We start from the raw sequence: 17,944 nt of genomic DNA on the forward strand, positions 1-17,944 counted from the left end.
ATTATGGTTGTTTCAAAATATTAATATTTTATTTTTGGCTTTTACATTACACCGTTTCGGGCCGTTTCAAATTAAAATTCCAGAAATTTCTTATCGTAAGAATTTTAGTTAATGTCGAGAACGGTTGTTCAGAAAAATGAAAGAACAAAAAAACATACACAAATACAATACATAGATAAATTATATTACCAAGTCTTATATATATTCAAGTTGATTTTTAAACACTATTTGTTTTCTAACCTTTATTTTCCGGTATGAAAAATTATTTTGTTTCACAATATATATTTTATTTGAATAAATATTTAGTATTGAATTTATGGTTTTCTATACTGTTCAATTTTATTTTAATGGAGTCCAAGTTTTATACGTTTCTAATAATTGTATAGTATATTATATTTATTTTGGTTCATTTTGATTTAACCGTTGCCGTACTTGTTAATCAATTAATTATAAATTTTTTGCAGACACGCTTATTTTAATCGTTAAATTAATCGTTTAAACCGTTTAACAACAATGAAAGTGGTTGTCACCTGCTTCCATAAACTCTTTTAACTGCGACTACACCTATTGTATTTTAACCAGTTACGTTCTTAAGCTCAAAGATATTGAGTTTGTGAAGTTTGTGACATAGGGAACATAGGATGAAAATCAAGATACGTAACATGCAAAATAATTTTTATATGTATTCAACAACGACTCTGCGGCTGCGCTGTACAAGTTTTACTTTGAATCTATGATTGATTATGTGGGTTTATTTAATCTTAATATATGATTTATTCTCGGGCTGCGAGATTAGTTATCGAATCTTTCTGTATCAATTTATATAAACTATAGTTGGCCATGACTATTGTGGACGCCTTAAATTGAAAAAGAAAAAAAAGAAAAGAAGTTTCGATTCGATAACTAATATAGTTTATATAAACTATAGTCGACCGCCAAAAAAAAAAAATTGAAAAAAAAAGAAAAGAAAAGGAGTTTCGATTTTCACAGTTTTTGAAGATTATTTTGGATTTTGGTAGGAATAGGCATTATACACTGTGCTTGAAATTTAGTGCAACATTTGTTTTCTGCTGATATAAACAATGTTTAAATTTAATAACTTTACCAATGTCTTTTACTGATTAAGAATTTATACTATATAAAAGTTGAAACTATTTCTCCTAAGACTGCACATATGAATGTCGCCAAGATCAAGCGGAAACACATTTGAGTGAACTTCCCGTTCTCCTCAATGATTCGCCTTAACTCTCCTTCCATGTTTAGCAATATCATTAAGAGAATCTCCAATAAAATCCATGAATGTTCCTATAGTGGTCTTAGACATGATCCCCAGGCCTCAGTATATAGCGGATTTTGGGTTGTGTGAGTGGACCTAACAGTTTCGTGGCAGTTCATAACATAACAACGATTCTATGGTACTGATAGACAAGTAACGTAGAGAAAACTAGACAAAACCCGGCCGATAACATTGAGTTCCAAGTCCTTTTCAATGATTTAACAACAACGATTTCAACACGCTCTTCGGTTCATATTCTCCAAGCAGATCAGGATACTATAACGCTTGGATTCCCGGTTCTTTCTTAGACTATGTTCTTCCTCAAAAGAGTTTCCACATAGGAGACAAAAATTACGTGTTCCATTTCAACTCCAAAATCCAAAAAGGATCTGTTGGCATAAACTTGAAGATAGCTTGAGGTGCAAATTATACTATTCCTACCAAGTTATGGAATTAGGATTAATTCTATTTAGGAGTTATCTAAATATGTTGGTTTACCGGTTTAGAATAGGAAAGTTGTTAACTCTACGGTTGAGCCATTGTTATAAATACCAAGAGAGGTGCGCGTCTTAAGTATTACTGAGAGATACACACAAGGTGTGTGGCGTCGCCCCATCAATAAGATAGTGAGATTTGTGGATGGTATTGTTGGAGTTCTACTTCTAGTTAATGAATTCTGGACTTGGTCCCGGGGATGTAGGTTATCCGAACCCCGTTAACAAAGCTTGAATCTTGTTTACTTTTATGTTGTTACATACCGTTCTCGTACTTTAACATATATATCTAGCCACATATATGTTCTTTATTTGGTATCAGAGCTTGTGTTCGATAGAGATCTATACTTGTTTCAGATGTGATTCTGGATTTGTGGCTAGCGTAGAATTGGTAGCAGACGAGAATGACGAGTACTATGAAGAAGCAAAATAAATCATAAACTCCCAGGAAGGTTTTGTGCTATCCATCGGAGTTGAATGAAAACGCTACTTGTTTCCATTACCCTCGGAAAACGATTGAGAAGAAGAAAAAAGTTTTCTTGACATAGGATAGAAAAGAAAGGTATGATGAATTCAAGAGTCAAGATCGATGACAAAGTAACAGCCTGAAATTACAGAGATTTAGAGGAGGAGGTGGCGGTTGTTGATCATTATCGTGTTGCGGAAGCATCCACGAAGAAAGGAGAATCGTTTTTCTCGTCATGGGTCTATGTGTTCTGTTTTGGCCCTCTAACTTGTCTAATTAAAATCAGGCCCATGAAATCCCACTCTCTTAGTACGTGTATTGAGTCTTCTGTGCGTTAGTGTAGAAGGAAGCTTGTCTAGAAGCTTGTGAAACACTGCCAAGGAGAGAGAGAGAAAGAGCATATAGATTCAAGAGGGAGTTCTAAAATTTGTATCCCATAAAGGACATAGAAGAGATCGAAGATCTAATTGATTGATGGGATTGATATGAGAAGTCTGAAAGTTGTGATTTGTGTTGTTGTGTTTCTGGAAGATCGTGGGATTGAATCCTGTCAGCTTGCTCTAGTTTGATTCCATGCCTGTTCGTTGGGAAGAATGTGAAACCTAGTGAATCTAGTCCTTTTTTTTAATTGAGTTAGGTTTATACTGGATTGGTTAGAAAGAGAGAACCTGAAAACGAGTCTTTGAAGAGTTTCTTTGTATTGATTGAGAATCAATGACATGTTTACTTTTGAGATGGAGACATATATCATGGAACTCTGAAGGGAGCCCGAGAAGATGTCGTATTTGGTGATTTAGTGTTCAGAAAGTTATGTCGGAGTTGATGAAGATAAAACTTTTAAGAGTGAGGAGAAGTTTGGGGTCTTGATGTTTCACAATTGGAAATGATGTTTCACTAGTTGAAGACGCAGCTCCAGGTAACTCCGATGTGAAATCAACAACCTCACAGAATTATGAAAAAAATATTGGATGAGACTTCTGTGAGATATGTTCAAGTCTAAGGAAAAAGCACATGGAGAATGGAGTTACCTGTGGAGTATTGAGGCTGTGACGGGGAAAGTCAAGCTTCAGGTGGAGTCTAGTGGAAAACGGATCCAAGGAAGTGGACTAGTAAGAAGGTTGCTTGTGAAAGAAGCAGATATTTAAACATGGTGATTTTGGTTCAAGGTGGAGCTAAGGAGAACAAAAGATATCGGGAATCGGATTTCTTGAGCAGAGCTCCTACAAGAAGGATAGTAGAATCTAGTTATGATTTTAAAAAGTTTGAAATCTCAGAAGGGGGAGAGCTCAATAAAGAGATAAAGAGGAGCTTGAAAATACCTGAGATTACAAAGAGTAATGGTGACAGAGGAAGCACCAGAGATGCAATGATTCATGGTCGAAATTGCATCACGACTTAGCTATCGAAGGAGCAAAAGAGGTTTAAGGGCTCGACGGATTTAAATGGTGAGACTTGAGAGCACCATTGGTCACCACAGAATTTGACGGCAACGATATCGCCGTAGATTGCAGCAGAGCTTAATAGGAGAAGTCAATCCGATGTTGTGTCAAGGAAGATACACGGCTTGAGATTTTTGGGTTCTGAGTTGGAGTCGTAAACTTCTAAAATTGTAGCGACAGCCAGCAGAGGTGATGATGGCGAAGATGGCCATTGTTTTTTTTTTTCGGAGAAAAGAAGGCCACAGAGGAATCGTAGGCATCGGGTTCAGAAGCAAAGGTTTACACGCGAAGTCGCCAGCGAACGTGGAGGTGGTCGGAGTTGCCTTCGTCAAAATCGCGTTTCAGTTATTTTTGTGATCGGAGAAATCGAAGAAGAAGTTTCGAGTCTGCTTGTTTTTTTGTCGTGAAAAGAAACAAAGGCAAAAGGAAGAAGAAAGGTTTCTCTGCTGGGCCTAATGAAGAAAGAAGGTAAAGTTGACTGGGCCCAAGGTGGAGATTGTGAAGAATGGACCTCAGTCAAGTCTAGTCCAATTCTGACCAAACCTATTATCATATGGGCTTAAGGAGAAGCTGGCCCATCTGTCTTGGCGCAAAAGAAAGAAAGAGCAAATGTTAGGGTTTTGCTATAAAAACAAGCAGACAAGAAACCGGAACCTAGCCTGCCAGCTTTGGAACTCCGGAATTTATGTCTCTATGGAATGAACATGATGCTTGTGGGTATTAAAGATGGTTCAAAAGTTGAATCTTGTTTGATATAAACATTGGAGAATGAAGGTGATGAAGATAGTGTTCGATGATATCAAAAGGAAATCAATCAAACATGAAATAAAATGAGTTTTTGCAGAGATATAAGAGAATATGTGGAGAATGGGTAAGTGGAGGTCGAGCATGTTCCCGGAAGTGAGGAAAAGGTAGATATCTTAACTAAAGCGCTCGGAAGAAATGAGTTTGAAGAAATGAGGGATCTCACTGGCATGAGAGATTTGGAAGAAAAAGATTTCAAGCTTAAGAGGGAGAATGTAGGCATAAGCTTGAAGATAGCTTGAGGTGCAAGCTATACTAATCCTACCGAGTTATGGAATTAGGATTAATTCTATTTAGGAGTTATCTAAATATGTTGGTTTACCGGTTTAGAATAGGAAAGTTTTTAACTCTACGGTTGAGCCATTTTTATAAATACCAAGAGAGCGTTTCATAGAGAGGTGCACGTCTTAGGTATTATTGAGAGATACACACAAGGTGTGTGGCGTCGCCCCATCAATAAGATAATGAGATCTGTCGATGGTATTATTGGAGTTCTACTTCTAGTTAATGAATTCTGGACTTGGTCTCGGGATGTAGGTTATCCGAACCCCGTTAACAAAGCTTGAATCTTGTTTACTTTTATGTTGTTACATACCGTTCTCGTACTTTAACATATATATCTAGCCACATATATGTTATTTAGGATCATGGACTGTTTTATAGCCTTCGAGATTTGTAACAAACTAAAATTAACAGATGGAATAAGGTTTTATGATCCATATCATTTATCAGTAACACTCGTTTATTACTTTATGTATAGGCGTAAAGTGACGTTTTATTAATTTGTAAGATACGGGAGGATACAAAGACGCTAAAACAAGAGAAAAAGAAAGACAGAGCACCATGATGTCGAGGAAAGAAGATGAAGCAACTACGGAGTAAAACACATTAGTTCAATATATCTGGATCATGGATCAGTTCTTGCGAAGCATGATGGGGTACTACATTCCAGGTTTGCAATTCTGGAGACGCGACATCTGTTCGTGGGCCTTGACCTCGACAAGCTCAAAAGCTTTCCTCATGACTTTGGTTCCAAAATGTGCGGCAATGAATGCACCATAGAAGGCTTTGAAGGAGATGGCCAATATCTTGGGGCCCAGCGGAAACTCATTTTTAGAGTGAATGATATCCTCAAAAGCCTCGATTGTGAACTTCCCATTGTCCTGAATGATTTTCCTTATCTCTCCTTGCTCTGCAAAGTAAATTGAGGTTCTTAAAGTGTCCACCTTGTCTTGCTCGGTGACACTTTTTTTAAACCAACAAAACAAGAAGATTAGTTAGTTAAGTAATTATGTAATTGAGGTTTGAAGATGAAATTATATAGTAAGTACCTCTTTAGCAAGATCACTAAGAGATTTCTCCGATAAAATCCATTCTTGTTCCTTTACGGGTCGCTGACATCTTAACTTCGTCTCTTAAACACGATCCTTAAAGAAACATCAATCCCCCGGGCACGAGCTCTTCAGCTCTAGCATCCAGTAGTTTCTTGGTGTCTATAGAGTACTGATCAAGATACGCTTTCTTGACCGCTTGGTTGAACTCGGTGCAATTCATGTCTTTGTTGCATAAGGGAGAGTCACGGTCCATGATCCCTTTGGGGATCTCGTATCTGGGAGGTGAAATGGAAGGCGTAACTCATGAATCTGATGTGGACACTCTCCTTAGGAAGAACATGTTCGAAGAAGGAACCAGGAAGTCTGGCGCTATAGTATCTTCTCCCTTGAGGAAGTGTCTTGAAGAGGGTGTTGAAATCGTTGAGGGTAAAGTCGTTGAACAAGACTTGGAACTCAATGTTAATCACCGGGTTTTGTTCTCTTTGGTACTTTTCCTCTACCGCGTCCATTATATTTTGGACTGCCACAAAAGTGTTAGGTCCACTCGCACAACCAAAGTCTGCTACATTGAACCGATTCGATATCAAATCGAGGCTAAGGTTGGCTGAGATCGCCTCGGTCATCTTGTCCTAATTTGCCGCTTCCAACAAGTAACCCACACTAGTAACTCACTAGAAAGATTAATGAGCTTGCACATTGATTTCCCGTGTAAGGAGAACTTTTTCTTAAGCATGGCATTCTCTTCTTCAAAGTGTATATGGACCTCTCTTGCTCTTTCACTAATCGAGCTTCGTACATCCCCCACTCTGCTGAGGGTGTGGTGTGAGATGCACTAGGAGTTACCGATTCTTTGTTGGAGCAAGGTACCGTCATGCTTCATTTTCCACCTTGCAATACTCTCCATTGATTTTTTTATCCATGGATTGATAGAGTTGGTCCAGGGTTGTGTTAAAGTATTGATTCCTGGATTTAATAGAAGGAAGGTCCTTACTTTGTAGTAAGAACATTTTGTCCTCGGTGAGCTGGTATTGAATTGTTTGGTTTCTTTTACAACCCCCCTAATGGACAAAGTATCGGCCAAAAAACTGAGATCTAAGCGTCGTCTCTTTCCTGCAATAGGTTGGAATCCCTGGAGATTATTATGCAAGTTTCTAAAATAGGGGTGATAAGCCTGCCAATTGATGTTGTTGGTTTCATCAACTGTGTTAAAAACCCCCAATGTCGATATTCTACCAATATGCAAGCAAGTATTGACCCGAGGTTGACCTCAATCGTCTTGTCTCTAAAGGGTTTCACAAGGAGGAAGTATTCCTCAACATTGACTTTAGTGGCTTCTTGCCTATGAAAAAGTGTGTGAGCAAGGAGTTTGTGTGCATACCGAAGGGTCAAATGTCTAATTGAGGTGGAATATATCTTCCCCCTAGTTGAGTTGTAGCTGGGGTTTCCAATTCTCCTCCATGTCTCGAGGAACATTTTTTGGGGTAGGAATGCAAATGCTTCATGGTCTCCAAATCCAAACACCGTGCATAGGTCCTTGATGCTTATCAAATAAGGCTTTTGACGGTGTTGGAACTTAAGAACCCTGCTACTTGGGTATCTTTTCCTAGAGGATTCTCCTGAAAATTTAAGTGTTACGGTGGCAAGAAATTCGATATTTAGATCTTCATAAATGTCACACTCGAGCAAGATAAACTTGGTCAACTCAATCTTGTCAAAGAACCACATGAAATCCTATGAATTCCCAACGCATTGAGTGTGTTTTCATCCAAATACCGGGCTGGTTCATGGACTAATTTCATGAGAACTTTTACATAGTCAACCTTGTCTATATCTTCTGTTCTCCATCTTTGATTTAGCAGTGGAGGACTAGACTTGCATTCAGATTCATCTGACTAGACTTGCATTCAGATGCATCTGATTATGAACCTTTTTTTCTAATGATCCTTTTCCTAAAAAAAAAAGCACATGTAAATACAGTAAAACTTTGAACAATAAAACAGAGAAGAGATTGAAACCAGAGTAAACTTGAAAATATTTAAAATATATAAAAATTGAAAAACACTAGAGTTCACAAACATTAAAAGACACTAGAGTTAAAAACAAAACCAAAACCAAAATCTCAATTTTATAGCATTAGAAAACCGAAAGGTGACCAGATTACACAAAATTGGATTTCTAATGCAAACGCTATAATCACGCAGCATAAACTGAAAAGAAACAATTCATACCCTCAACAGTAGAGTCCATGCTCCTGTGATCCGTAGGTGTAACCTTTTTTCTGTGAGTTGGTTACTTTCTCTTTTTCAGTGATCTTTTTCCTAAAAAAAAACACACATGTAAACGAAATAAAACTATGAACAATAAAACAAAAAAAAGTTTGAAACCAAAGTAATTGAGAACATCTAAAATATATATAAATTGAAAGACACTTGAGTTCACAAACATTAAAAGACTCTAGAGTTCAAAACAAAACCAGAACCAAAATCTCAATTTTATAGCTTCAGAAAACCCAAAAGTGAATCACATTACACAAAATTGGATGGTTCTAATGCAAACCCTCAGCAATAGAGTCCACTTTAAATCGGTACAACCATCATAGTATCATAATAACTAGAATAATTTAGGATTTAACGCCAAAAGACAAAACAAGTGAATAATTGAATCATTTGTTGCTAATGAAACAGACAAGAGCCACAAATTCTTTGAAGTCTTTCATCAAACATATGGTTGGCAACAATTACTAGCTCTAGACTCATCAAACCACTCCATTGTTAATTTGTAAACCTCTTAATAGCAGTAAAGCACTTATAATCATTCAAACTCTACACAATTGTTAATTCCTAACCCTAGTAATATCCGTAAAGAAAATATAATCATTCAAACTGGAATTAATTTTAAACTCTAAAGCGGTATTTAAACCATAATTCTCAAATAAAAATTGGATGCTTCTAATACAAAAGTGTAGACTACAAAATCTGTACCCTCAACAATAGAGTCTATGCTCATGTGGTCCTTTTACAGTGGAAGACGACGGCGAGCAAGCGGACATTAGGGGTTTTAGGGGTGTGGAGTTGTTGAACAAGGGCAGGAACAACTTGAGGATTGATATATCATGGTTTTTGTGGTTTTTAACCATGATTTGTTTTCTAGGATGTTTTTGAGTCTTTACAGGTTTTCTAGGATTTTAGCATGGATGGAGCAAAGTGAAGCGATTTGGATCATTTTGGAGCAATTCATCAAGGAAGAGAAGTTGGATTCGATTCAGAGTGATGGTGTCGGTCGACACCCTGTTTTGTCTACGAGAGAAGTCAAATTTGAAATTTTTAAAAAGTTGTCCGAAGTTTTCCATAATTGCAAGATTAGTCTCTCACGTGTTTTAGGACATATATATAGTATTTTTAGGTTTTAGAAACCTTACAAGTTATTTTTCCAGCAAGTTTTATTTTCTGCAACCCTGTGAGATTTTGAGAGCTTTTGGGAGAGAGAGATCTCAACTGCTTTGATAGAAGAATTCATAAACTTCTTCTTTACTCTTTTAATTTCAATTGCTTATTATTCGGAAAAGATGTCTTGTTCTTCATTAAACATGTCTGAGTAGTTTGCTTGTTAGGTTCAGGGTTTTTTCACAGGAATTTTATGATTTATTAGATCTGTTTATTTATGATTCATTATCTTTCTAGATCTTCACCATAGGTTGTTCTTCATATTAATCCTTGATTGGCCATTTAGAATTAATAACCTAGGAAAATAAATTGATATGAGAATATAATTGATTTTCGTGATAAACCCTTTTGATGAACAAAATTACTTCTTACAAAGAGATTTGATTTAGTGATTTTGTGAACAATCTAAACCTGTTTTCAAAGCTGATTTTTAACCTAGAATTTTACAAAGAGATTTGGATTTTCTGGTTTTAAATTTAGATAATATTTGCAGTGAGAACTGATTTATTTTACAAAAGAGTTTAGAGTTCTAGATCTGATTTTTAATTGCTTGAATCCTAATTAATTTATTGATTTGATATTCCATAATTTCCTGAGAAATTTCTTAGACCTAGCTTTCTGATCCTTGAATTTTCACAGCTTTTATTTAATATTTTGCATTGTTTTTTTTTTTTAAATCAACTTGTTTAGCGTAATCATAAAACTCTATAATTTATTTAAAATCCTTGTGCAATTCGACCCCTAAGACTGCACTGACCTCTTAATTTGAGAGAGTAGCTCTAGGGTTTGAGTTTTTGGCGCCGTTGCCGGAGACTCTTTGATCTACCATTAGATTTGAGTTTTTAATTTCGTCTAAATTTTTCTTTTTATTTTCTACTTACACGTTTTTGTTTTTCTTCTCTTTGGTGTTTCATGTACATGTCTAATAAGCCTAACACAAGGAGCAACAAGACTGGTCCTACTGTGAAGCTTTCAAACCAAGAGTTGGGAAAACTTGAGCGTGAAAACCGAAAAGCAGCCAAATCGCTGAAGATGGTTAGCACAGTCATTTTGATTTGTGATGAGGACGGTGCTTTAAAGGATCAAGAGGGCCACTTGCGCAATGAGCAGGGCCAAAAGATTGATGCTGAGGGCAACGTAATTGCTGAAATCATTGTCGGAGACGAGCAGGCTGATGGTGTCGACCGACACCCCCTTCCTGCAGACGAACGTGGAGCTGCAAACCACGTAAACAATCTGGTTCGAAGACAGGAGCACAACCGGGACTTAATCAGAACCACTGCTGACTTTAACTGGGCTGATTTGATGTATGAGAACTGGTCTGCAATTGTTTCTCCTCCATTCCCCAGGAATGATTTTGAGCTTAAGCCTGCTTATTTTCAACTGGTTGGGCAGAGACCTTTCTCTAACCTGCCCAATGAGAAGCCTTTGGACCATATTGAGCACTTTGAAGATCTGGTGACCAGTATCAAAGCTAATGGAGTGACTGAAGACTACATCTACTGCATGCTTTTTCCATACTCACTTGCAGGAGAAGCATCTCATTGGTTGAAGCATCTCATTGGTTGAAGCAGTTGCTAGCTGGATCTTTGACATCTTGGCAACAAATCAAGGTGGCTTTCCTGAACTATTTCTATGATGATGCAATGTCTGATGAGCTGAGAGTCAAGCTGTCCTCTTTCAAGCAAAAACCTGATGAAGCTTTCAAGGCAGCTTGGGTGAGATTCAAAGCCTATCAGAGGGATTGTCCACACCATGGCTTTTCCAGATTACAATTGTTAAGTATCTTCTTCAGAGGATGTGACTGGGAGTATCAGTTAGCTTTAGATGCTGCTAGCAATGGGAACTTCAAAACAAGATTTCCAGAAGATGCTGAAGCTTTGATTGAGAATTTGGCCTCCAGCAATAGTACTAAGAGAGCTAATGCTGAAAGGAAGAGATTGCATGGAGGATTTAATTCAAACCAGCTAGCTTCAGTCAATGCTAAGCTAGATTCAGTTCACAATCTTCTAGTGGGTAAGAAGTCAGTCCAATTTGCTACTGAGGTTGAGACATTTGTGCCAGAGCCAGAGAATACAGATGATAATGTCAACTATGTGTATGGAGTTGGGTATCAAGGACAGAGATTCGGTAATCAACAAAGCAACAAACCTTACAGTGGGAACTCTTCAGGGTACATCCCCAAACCTGACTTTCAGAAGCAGCAACAAGGGAGCAACTTCACAAGGACTTATGGGAACTCTTCCAATCAGTCTCCACTTCCACAGACTCCTTCTGAGAGTAGAATGGAGGCCATGCTGGAGCAACTTTTGCAAGGTCAGGAGAATTTGATTGTGACATTCAATGGGAAGATTGATAATGTCTACACAGAGCTTAGTGGAAGGATTTATGCACTGAATGTACATGTTAAGCAATTGGAGAGTCAAGTGGCACAAACTGCTGGGTCTGTGAAGAGACAAGAGGGTTTTCTTCCTAGAAGAATGGAGACAAACCCCAAGCATGCTTGTAATGCCATATCACTGAGAGATGGAGATGATGGTGAATTTGTTTCTGCAGAAACGAAAGAAAAATCGACCAAATTCTCGGGTTCAGATGATGGTGTTGATCGACACCCCTCTCAGACAGAATCGGAAAACACAAAATCTCAGGTTCCAGCAGCTGTTGAGAGGGTGTACAAACCTAAAGTCCCTTTTCTTAAGCCAAGAAGGTCCAAGCAGGAGATGGAGGAAGCTAGATGCAAGGCAATGATGGAAAAGGTGATGATCGAGATGCCTTTGATTGATGCAGTAAAGCTTTCACCACCACTTAAGCGCTCTGTGTTTAGAATGGTATCAAATGGTTTGAGCCCTGAGGAAGGAGCTTTGCTAACTAAGGATGTCAGTGCAATTCTGCTGAACCAGCCTCCACAGAGGAAGAAAGAGAAGAAGAAAGAGGTAGTTGTCTTTGAGAAAGTGAGTGCAATGATCCAGAGTAGGATTGCAAAAAAGTTAGAAGATCCTGGAAGCTTTGTACTTGATTGCTCTATCTCCACAGGAAGGTTTGCTCACTCACTATGTGATCTTGGCTCTAGCATCAACTTGATGCCACATTCTGTTGCTCTGAGACTTGGGATGACAAAATTCAAGCCAACTAGATATCTCTTATCTTAGCTGATAGATCTCAGAGAATTCCTGAAGGTATCTTAGAGGATGTTCCAATTAAGGTTGGAAACTTCATGATTCCCACTGACTTTGTGGTGCTGAAGTATGATAAAGAGCCGAAAGACCCTCTCACCTTAGGAAGATCTTTCTTGGCTACAGCTGGTGCCATCATAGATGTGCAGAAGGGACACAGAACACTGAATGTGGATGGTTTAAGTATGAACTTTGAGATGCATAAGCTGAAGAGAGCTCCTACTATTGACGGACAAACTTTTTCTGTTGAGGAAGTTTCTGATATTCGAGCATCAGGCTCAATGTCGATCAACACCAACTCGGTCGACACCCCTCCACGACCGAGCCCACACTTAACCAGAACTGAGAGCTCGCAGGATATTCTCTATGCTTCAAGTCAGAAAGCTGTTCTAAGACAGAAAAGTCACCAGTCCACACTCCAGAGTCCACAGGTAAGGCCAAGGTACACATCTTCTGCACTTAATCTCTCTCCTATCATCAATAAGATCTTCAAAGATACAAAAACTTTTTTGCAGTTAACCAAGCCATGAGATTATCGTAGAGCGCTTGTTTCTTCTGTTGATGATTTTGTAGGACATAAGAGAAGCAAACCCATCCCTAAATCCCGCCATGGTCTTGTTACTCACATCCTTGGCAGACCTCATGCACCTAAAGCTTATACACCACTTTGGATGATGAGACATTCCTCTCGACAGCATTCATTGCCATTTTCCGATCCACTGGATGCCTGAGTTTTAAAACAGTCCAGCTAATGACTGAAAAACAAGCGCTTAGTGGGAGGCAACCCACTTCTAGGGTTTTCTTTTCCTTTTGAGTCATTTTTTCTTTGTGCATTGAGTCAGTTTTTGTTTGAAATTTGTTTGAAATTATGAACTATCTATCTATCATATTGCTTTTCACTTGTGTTTGAGTGTTTCTTAACAGAATAATCATCCAAGTATTGATCCAACAACACATCAGCACAACTAACTGCAACTAACAAGGAGTTACGGCCAAAAACCACCATTCATGATGAGTGTCGATCGACGCTGAAATGGTGTCGGTCGACACCGTTGGGTAACCCGAGAATCAGTTCATCTTTTCATTACAATTTCCATACATTTTTGTTTCTTTTAGCTTTCCTCTTACTTGATAATACTGGGGACAGTGTTGTTTAAGTCTGGAGGAGGTTTTCTACTAACTATGTTTTTGTTTTTGAATTTCAGTTGTGTCAGTCAAAACTATAAAGTTTGAGTCAAATTTTTCAAAAATTTTCTTTTTGTCTTATGGAATTATGATCTTGACTAATGATTTCTCTTATTTGGCTATCACTCTAATGATTACTTGTTTATGCTTGATCTCAGAACTGAAGCTTAGAAAGACTATGAGCTGTATCAACAATCCTGAAAGCCCTTATTCAATGGATATCTGATTGATCTAACGTTGTCTCAACTTTTATCAGGATTTTAATTGGACTTAATTCTCTTGCCTAGGGAGTTTGAAATCAGTGGACTTGGCTTCTTCTTCGGGCCATACAAGACAGTGCAATTTTTCAAAGTATGTCTCCCCTCTCTCTTCCCTTCAGTACTTAAAAAAAAAAAAAGATCAGAAAAAAAAGAAGAGAGGAGAACAAAAGATGAGATGATTTTGATCAGTTTAGAGGGGTAGGTAAATTACCTGTGACCTCATTATTCTACTCTTGAGTCAAATGATCACACAAACCTTGGAAGCGAGGGGTAGGTAAATTACCGATGACCCCGATAGTCGCTTACACCTTTGATTCAGAAAAAAAAAAAGAGAAAATGTTTGAAAAAAAAATCAACTCTTGGAAGTGAGAACAGGGAGAGGAAAGGAGATGTATGAAGAATGTCTTGGCCTAAAGATAGTCCATATGCCATTGATCGATATTCCCTTGGTAAGAATTCACTTTATTTGTGCTTTAATATTGACTAATGAGATGACAATGGAGATTTCAGAGATTCCAAAGGATTGTAGGTCTTTACAGGTTTTCTAGGATTTTAGCATGGATGGAGCAAAGTGAAGCGATTTGGATCATTTTGGAGCAATTCATCAAGGAAAAGAAGTTGGATTCGATTCAGAGTGATGGTGTCGATCGACACCACCTTGGTGTCGGTCGACAACCTGTTTTGTCTACGAGAGAAGCAAAATTTGGAAGTTTTAAAAAGTTGCCCGAAGTTTTCCATAATTGCAATATTAGTCCCTGACGTGTTTTAGGACATATATATAGTATTTTTAGGTTTTACAAACCCTACAAGTTATTTTTCCAGCAAGTTTTATTTTCTGCAACCCTGTGAGATTTTGAGAGCTTTTGGGAGAGAGATATGAACTGCTTTGAGAGAAGAATTCATAAACTCCTTCTTTACTCTTTTAATTTCAATTGCTTATTATTCAGAAAAGATGTCTTGTTCTTTATTAAACATGTCTGAGTAGTTTGCTTGTTAAGTTCAGGATTTTTCACAGGGATTTTATGATTTATTATATATGTTTATTTAGGATTTATAATATTTCTAGATTTTCATCATAGGTTGTTCTTCATATTAATCCTTGATTGGCCATCTAGAATTAATAACCTAGGAAAATAAATTGATATGAGAATATAATTGATTTTCCTCATAAAACATTTTGATGAGCAAAATTACTTCTTGAAAAGAGATTTGATTTAGTGACTTTGTGCACAATCTAAACCTGTTTTCAATGCAGATTTTTAACCTAGAATTTTACAAAGAGATTTGGATTTTCTGGTTTTAAATTTAGATAATATTTGCAGTGAGAACTGATTTATTTTACAAAAGAGTTTAGAGTTCTAGATCTGATTTTTAATTGTTTGAATCCTAATTAATTTATTGATTTGATATTCCATAATTTCCTGAGAAATTCCCTAGACCTAGCTTTTTGATCCTTGAATTTTCACAGCTTTTATTTAATATTTTGCGTTTCTTTTTTTTTTATTTAAAATCAACTTGTTTAGCGTAATCATAAAACTCTCTAATTTATTGTGTAATCTTGAGTCCTTGTGGAATTCGACCCCTAAATACTGCACTGACCTCTTAATTTGAGAGAATAGCTCCAGGGTTTAATTTGAGCATATCAAGGATCCTTGGCAAGATGCTTGTTCTGACCCTCTGCTTACCTCGAAATCGCCAGAATCGACACAGATGAGAGCAGTGTTGAACTAGTTTCAAAAAAAGAATACGTAACCGATGTTGTTTAAATAATTTTCTCAAAACAAAAAAAATAAACGAATACCGTTTATTTCGCAGGCAGGCCCACTTATAAATTGGTAAAAATAAGGTTTAGGGTTTAGGGTCTACCCACTAAGTTCACCTACAAACCCGCCTATTTGATAAACCCGCCTAGCTAAGCAAATAAGTCTAAACTGGCATGTATTCGTACAAATCTGCTTGTCCGAGAAACCTGCCTAGCTAAGAAAAGAAGTCTAAACTGGCAAATTCACAAACACACTCGCCTGTTTAGAAAATCGTCTGGCTAAGTAAAAGATTTCTCAGCCGGCATGTTCGAGAATGATGAAGGTTGGCACCTATGGGGGAAGTGTTGTGTATTGTTGGAGGGATGATGAAGAAAATAAGCTTGCCAAATGTTACTATCTTGTAATATTCTTAGGATGTATAATATTTGTAAATGTAACCGTACCCTCTGAATTTTGGTATCCTAATATCATTCTAACATTTACTTCACAATTTCCAGGATCCAACAAATCGTTTACATCTTCATTATAAAACTCCAAGCACAACACATTTCATATTTGCTAAGACTGCACAAGAAATACAGAACTGAAACTAACCGAGTTGATCCAATATCGTTTACTATAGACTTCTAAGAACCTTATCCAAAACTAGCATCTACGGCAAGTTGCTCGACCACACAACACACAACCTTAACATAAAAAAATTTCATATAGATTTACTTTGAAGCTTTGAATTACAACTGAAACAAAAATATGATCATATAAAAGATTTCATGATATACTTTCAAAGAACATATCAAAGTTTGGACGTGTTTATTTATCTATATTTATAAACGGATACGATAATTGAACAAAATTACCTCATTAGTGATTTTAAAGAAGACCATACACGTATAAAATAAGTCACACATGTGCATAAGTCCCAAGGCGCAGATGCTCGTCCAATGTAGTTAATTGTTTCAACTACTTCTATATTCAAGTTACAAACGTAAATATATGGTTCATGACTTATGTAAACCTCGCCAGATTTCATATTTGTCAACCCAAGCAGCTGCGTTTTCGAACACTGACGGTTGAACTTTCGAAATTGAGCTGGATTCTTTTGCCAAATCTCTTCGAATTTCATCTAGTGCAGACAGTTCCATTGGAGCGTTAATTTCTCAAGCTTCATACCTCCATTACTGTTTTAGTACTACATATGTATAGCAAACACCTATCACTGGATTTGCCTAAAACTAGTACATCAAAGTCAAAAAATTTGGGAAGTTTTATCACTATGATCTGTTGCTGATCTTCTTTTGTGTCATATATAGCCATTTTACTTCAAATAGCATACTAGTAAATCATGCAGTAAATGATGTCATCAATTACTCTCCCTGGACTCCTCACTCTCAGAGATATAACCTCAGAATAAGTCAGCTCGAAGTAGAATAGTATTTTTGTTGTAGAGGAAAAAGTCATTAAATCCACTGTTGTACTTACATCTTGATATGAACCACAATTCGCGCAGAACACCTTGTAACTAAAACCATTATCATGAGAACCATCACACATCATCTTGCAAAAACTATTCTAAAGAGAACCCTCAGTCATCAAATACATACAAACCTCTTCGTAACTATATTGACTTTGTGGAACCACAGTCGTGATCTGTGGTGTTTTAGGATTCCAAAAGTAGTATGATCTAAGATGACGGCCAAAGAGAAAACAACCATTTGAAGAATTAATATGATATCCTTTGCTCTTCACCAAATCTGTAGTGCAAAAGTTTCCTTTGTTAATTGAATATTTAGTGCAAAACTTTCCTTCAATGATTGAATCACCAATCTCATTTGTTGGGAGCAGTAATGTAATATTATGTTTACTACACTAAGCGATGTTATTGATGTAGTCATCTGAGTTGCAGATGAAGAAACCGATGAAACAAATTCTTGTTTTCCATTTGGTTTAGTCATTTTTGTATAAGAGAGGATCTAATGTAATCATATGTGATATCTTTGATGCTTATGAGATTGAAGATCGTTTCAAGTGGTAATCAAAGAAGAATCCCATACATTAAACTGGGACTGTTTAGAAATTATTGTGCAGTCAAACCAAACATCATGCCCAAACTTGTTCTTTTCGTGACTGACATTCGAAACACCAAAAGCAACAAACAAAACTCAAAATTAATGTTAAGAACAAAAACTGTCAAATATAGAAGGTACACTTGTAGAGAAAATGTGATGATGCGTACCTAATTTAAAAGCAGTGAACGAAACACAACATATGGATGAAGCAATGAAAGTTTAGATTGCAAAATCATGCATC

The 17,944-nt window shown here is 37.0% G+C and overlaps 1 protein-coding gene, 1 non-coding gene and 1 pseudogene across 2 annotated transcripts; 1 reads left to right on the plus strand and 2 right to left on the minus strand.

Moving 5' to 3' along the window:
* Nucleotides 1-5,393: 5,393 nt before the first annotated feature.
* Nucleotides 5,394-17,944, minus strand: part of LOC104704675 (paraxanthine methyltransferase 1-like) — a 29,912-nt pseudogene continuing 17,361 nt past the window's right edge.
* On the plus strand, nt 10,289-10,825 carry LOC147941409 (uncharacterized). The gene has a single exon (XM_087456983.1). The coding sequence runs from the start codon at nt 10,289-10,291 to the stop codon at nt 10,823-10,825; it is 537 nt and encodes a 178-aa protein (XP_087313109.1).
* On the minus strand, nt 10,912-11,018 carry LOC147941410 (small nucleolar RNA R71). The gene has a single exon (XR_015562997.1). It is a non-coding gene; the product is annotated as a small nucleolar RNA R71 (small nucleolar RNA).

Source organism: Camelina sativa, chromosome 7 (assembly GCF_030686135.1).
Source record: "Camelina sativa cultivar CO46 ecotype springtype chromosome 7, ASM3068613v1".
NCBI lineage: Eukaryota > Viridiplantae > Streptophyta > Magnoliopsida > Brassicales > Brassicaceae > Camelina > Camelina sativa.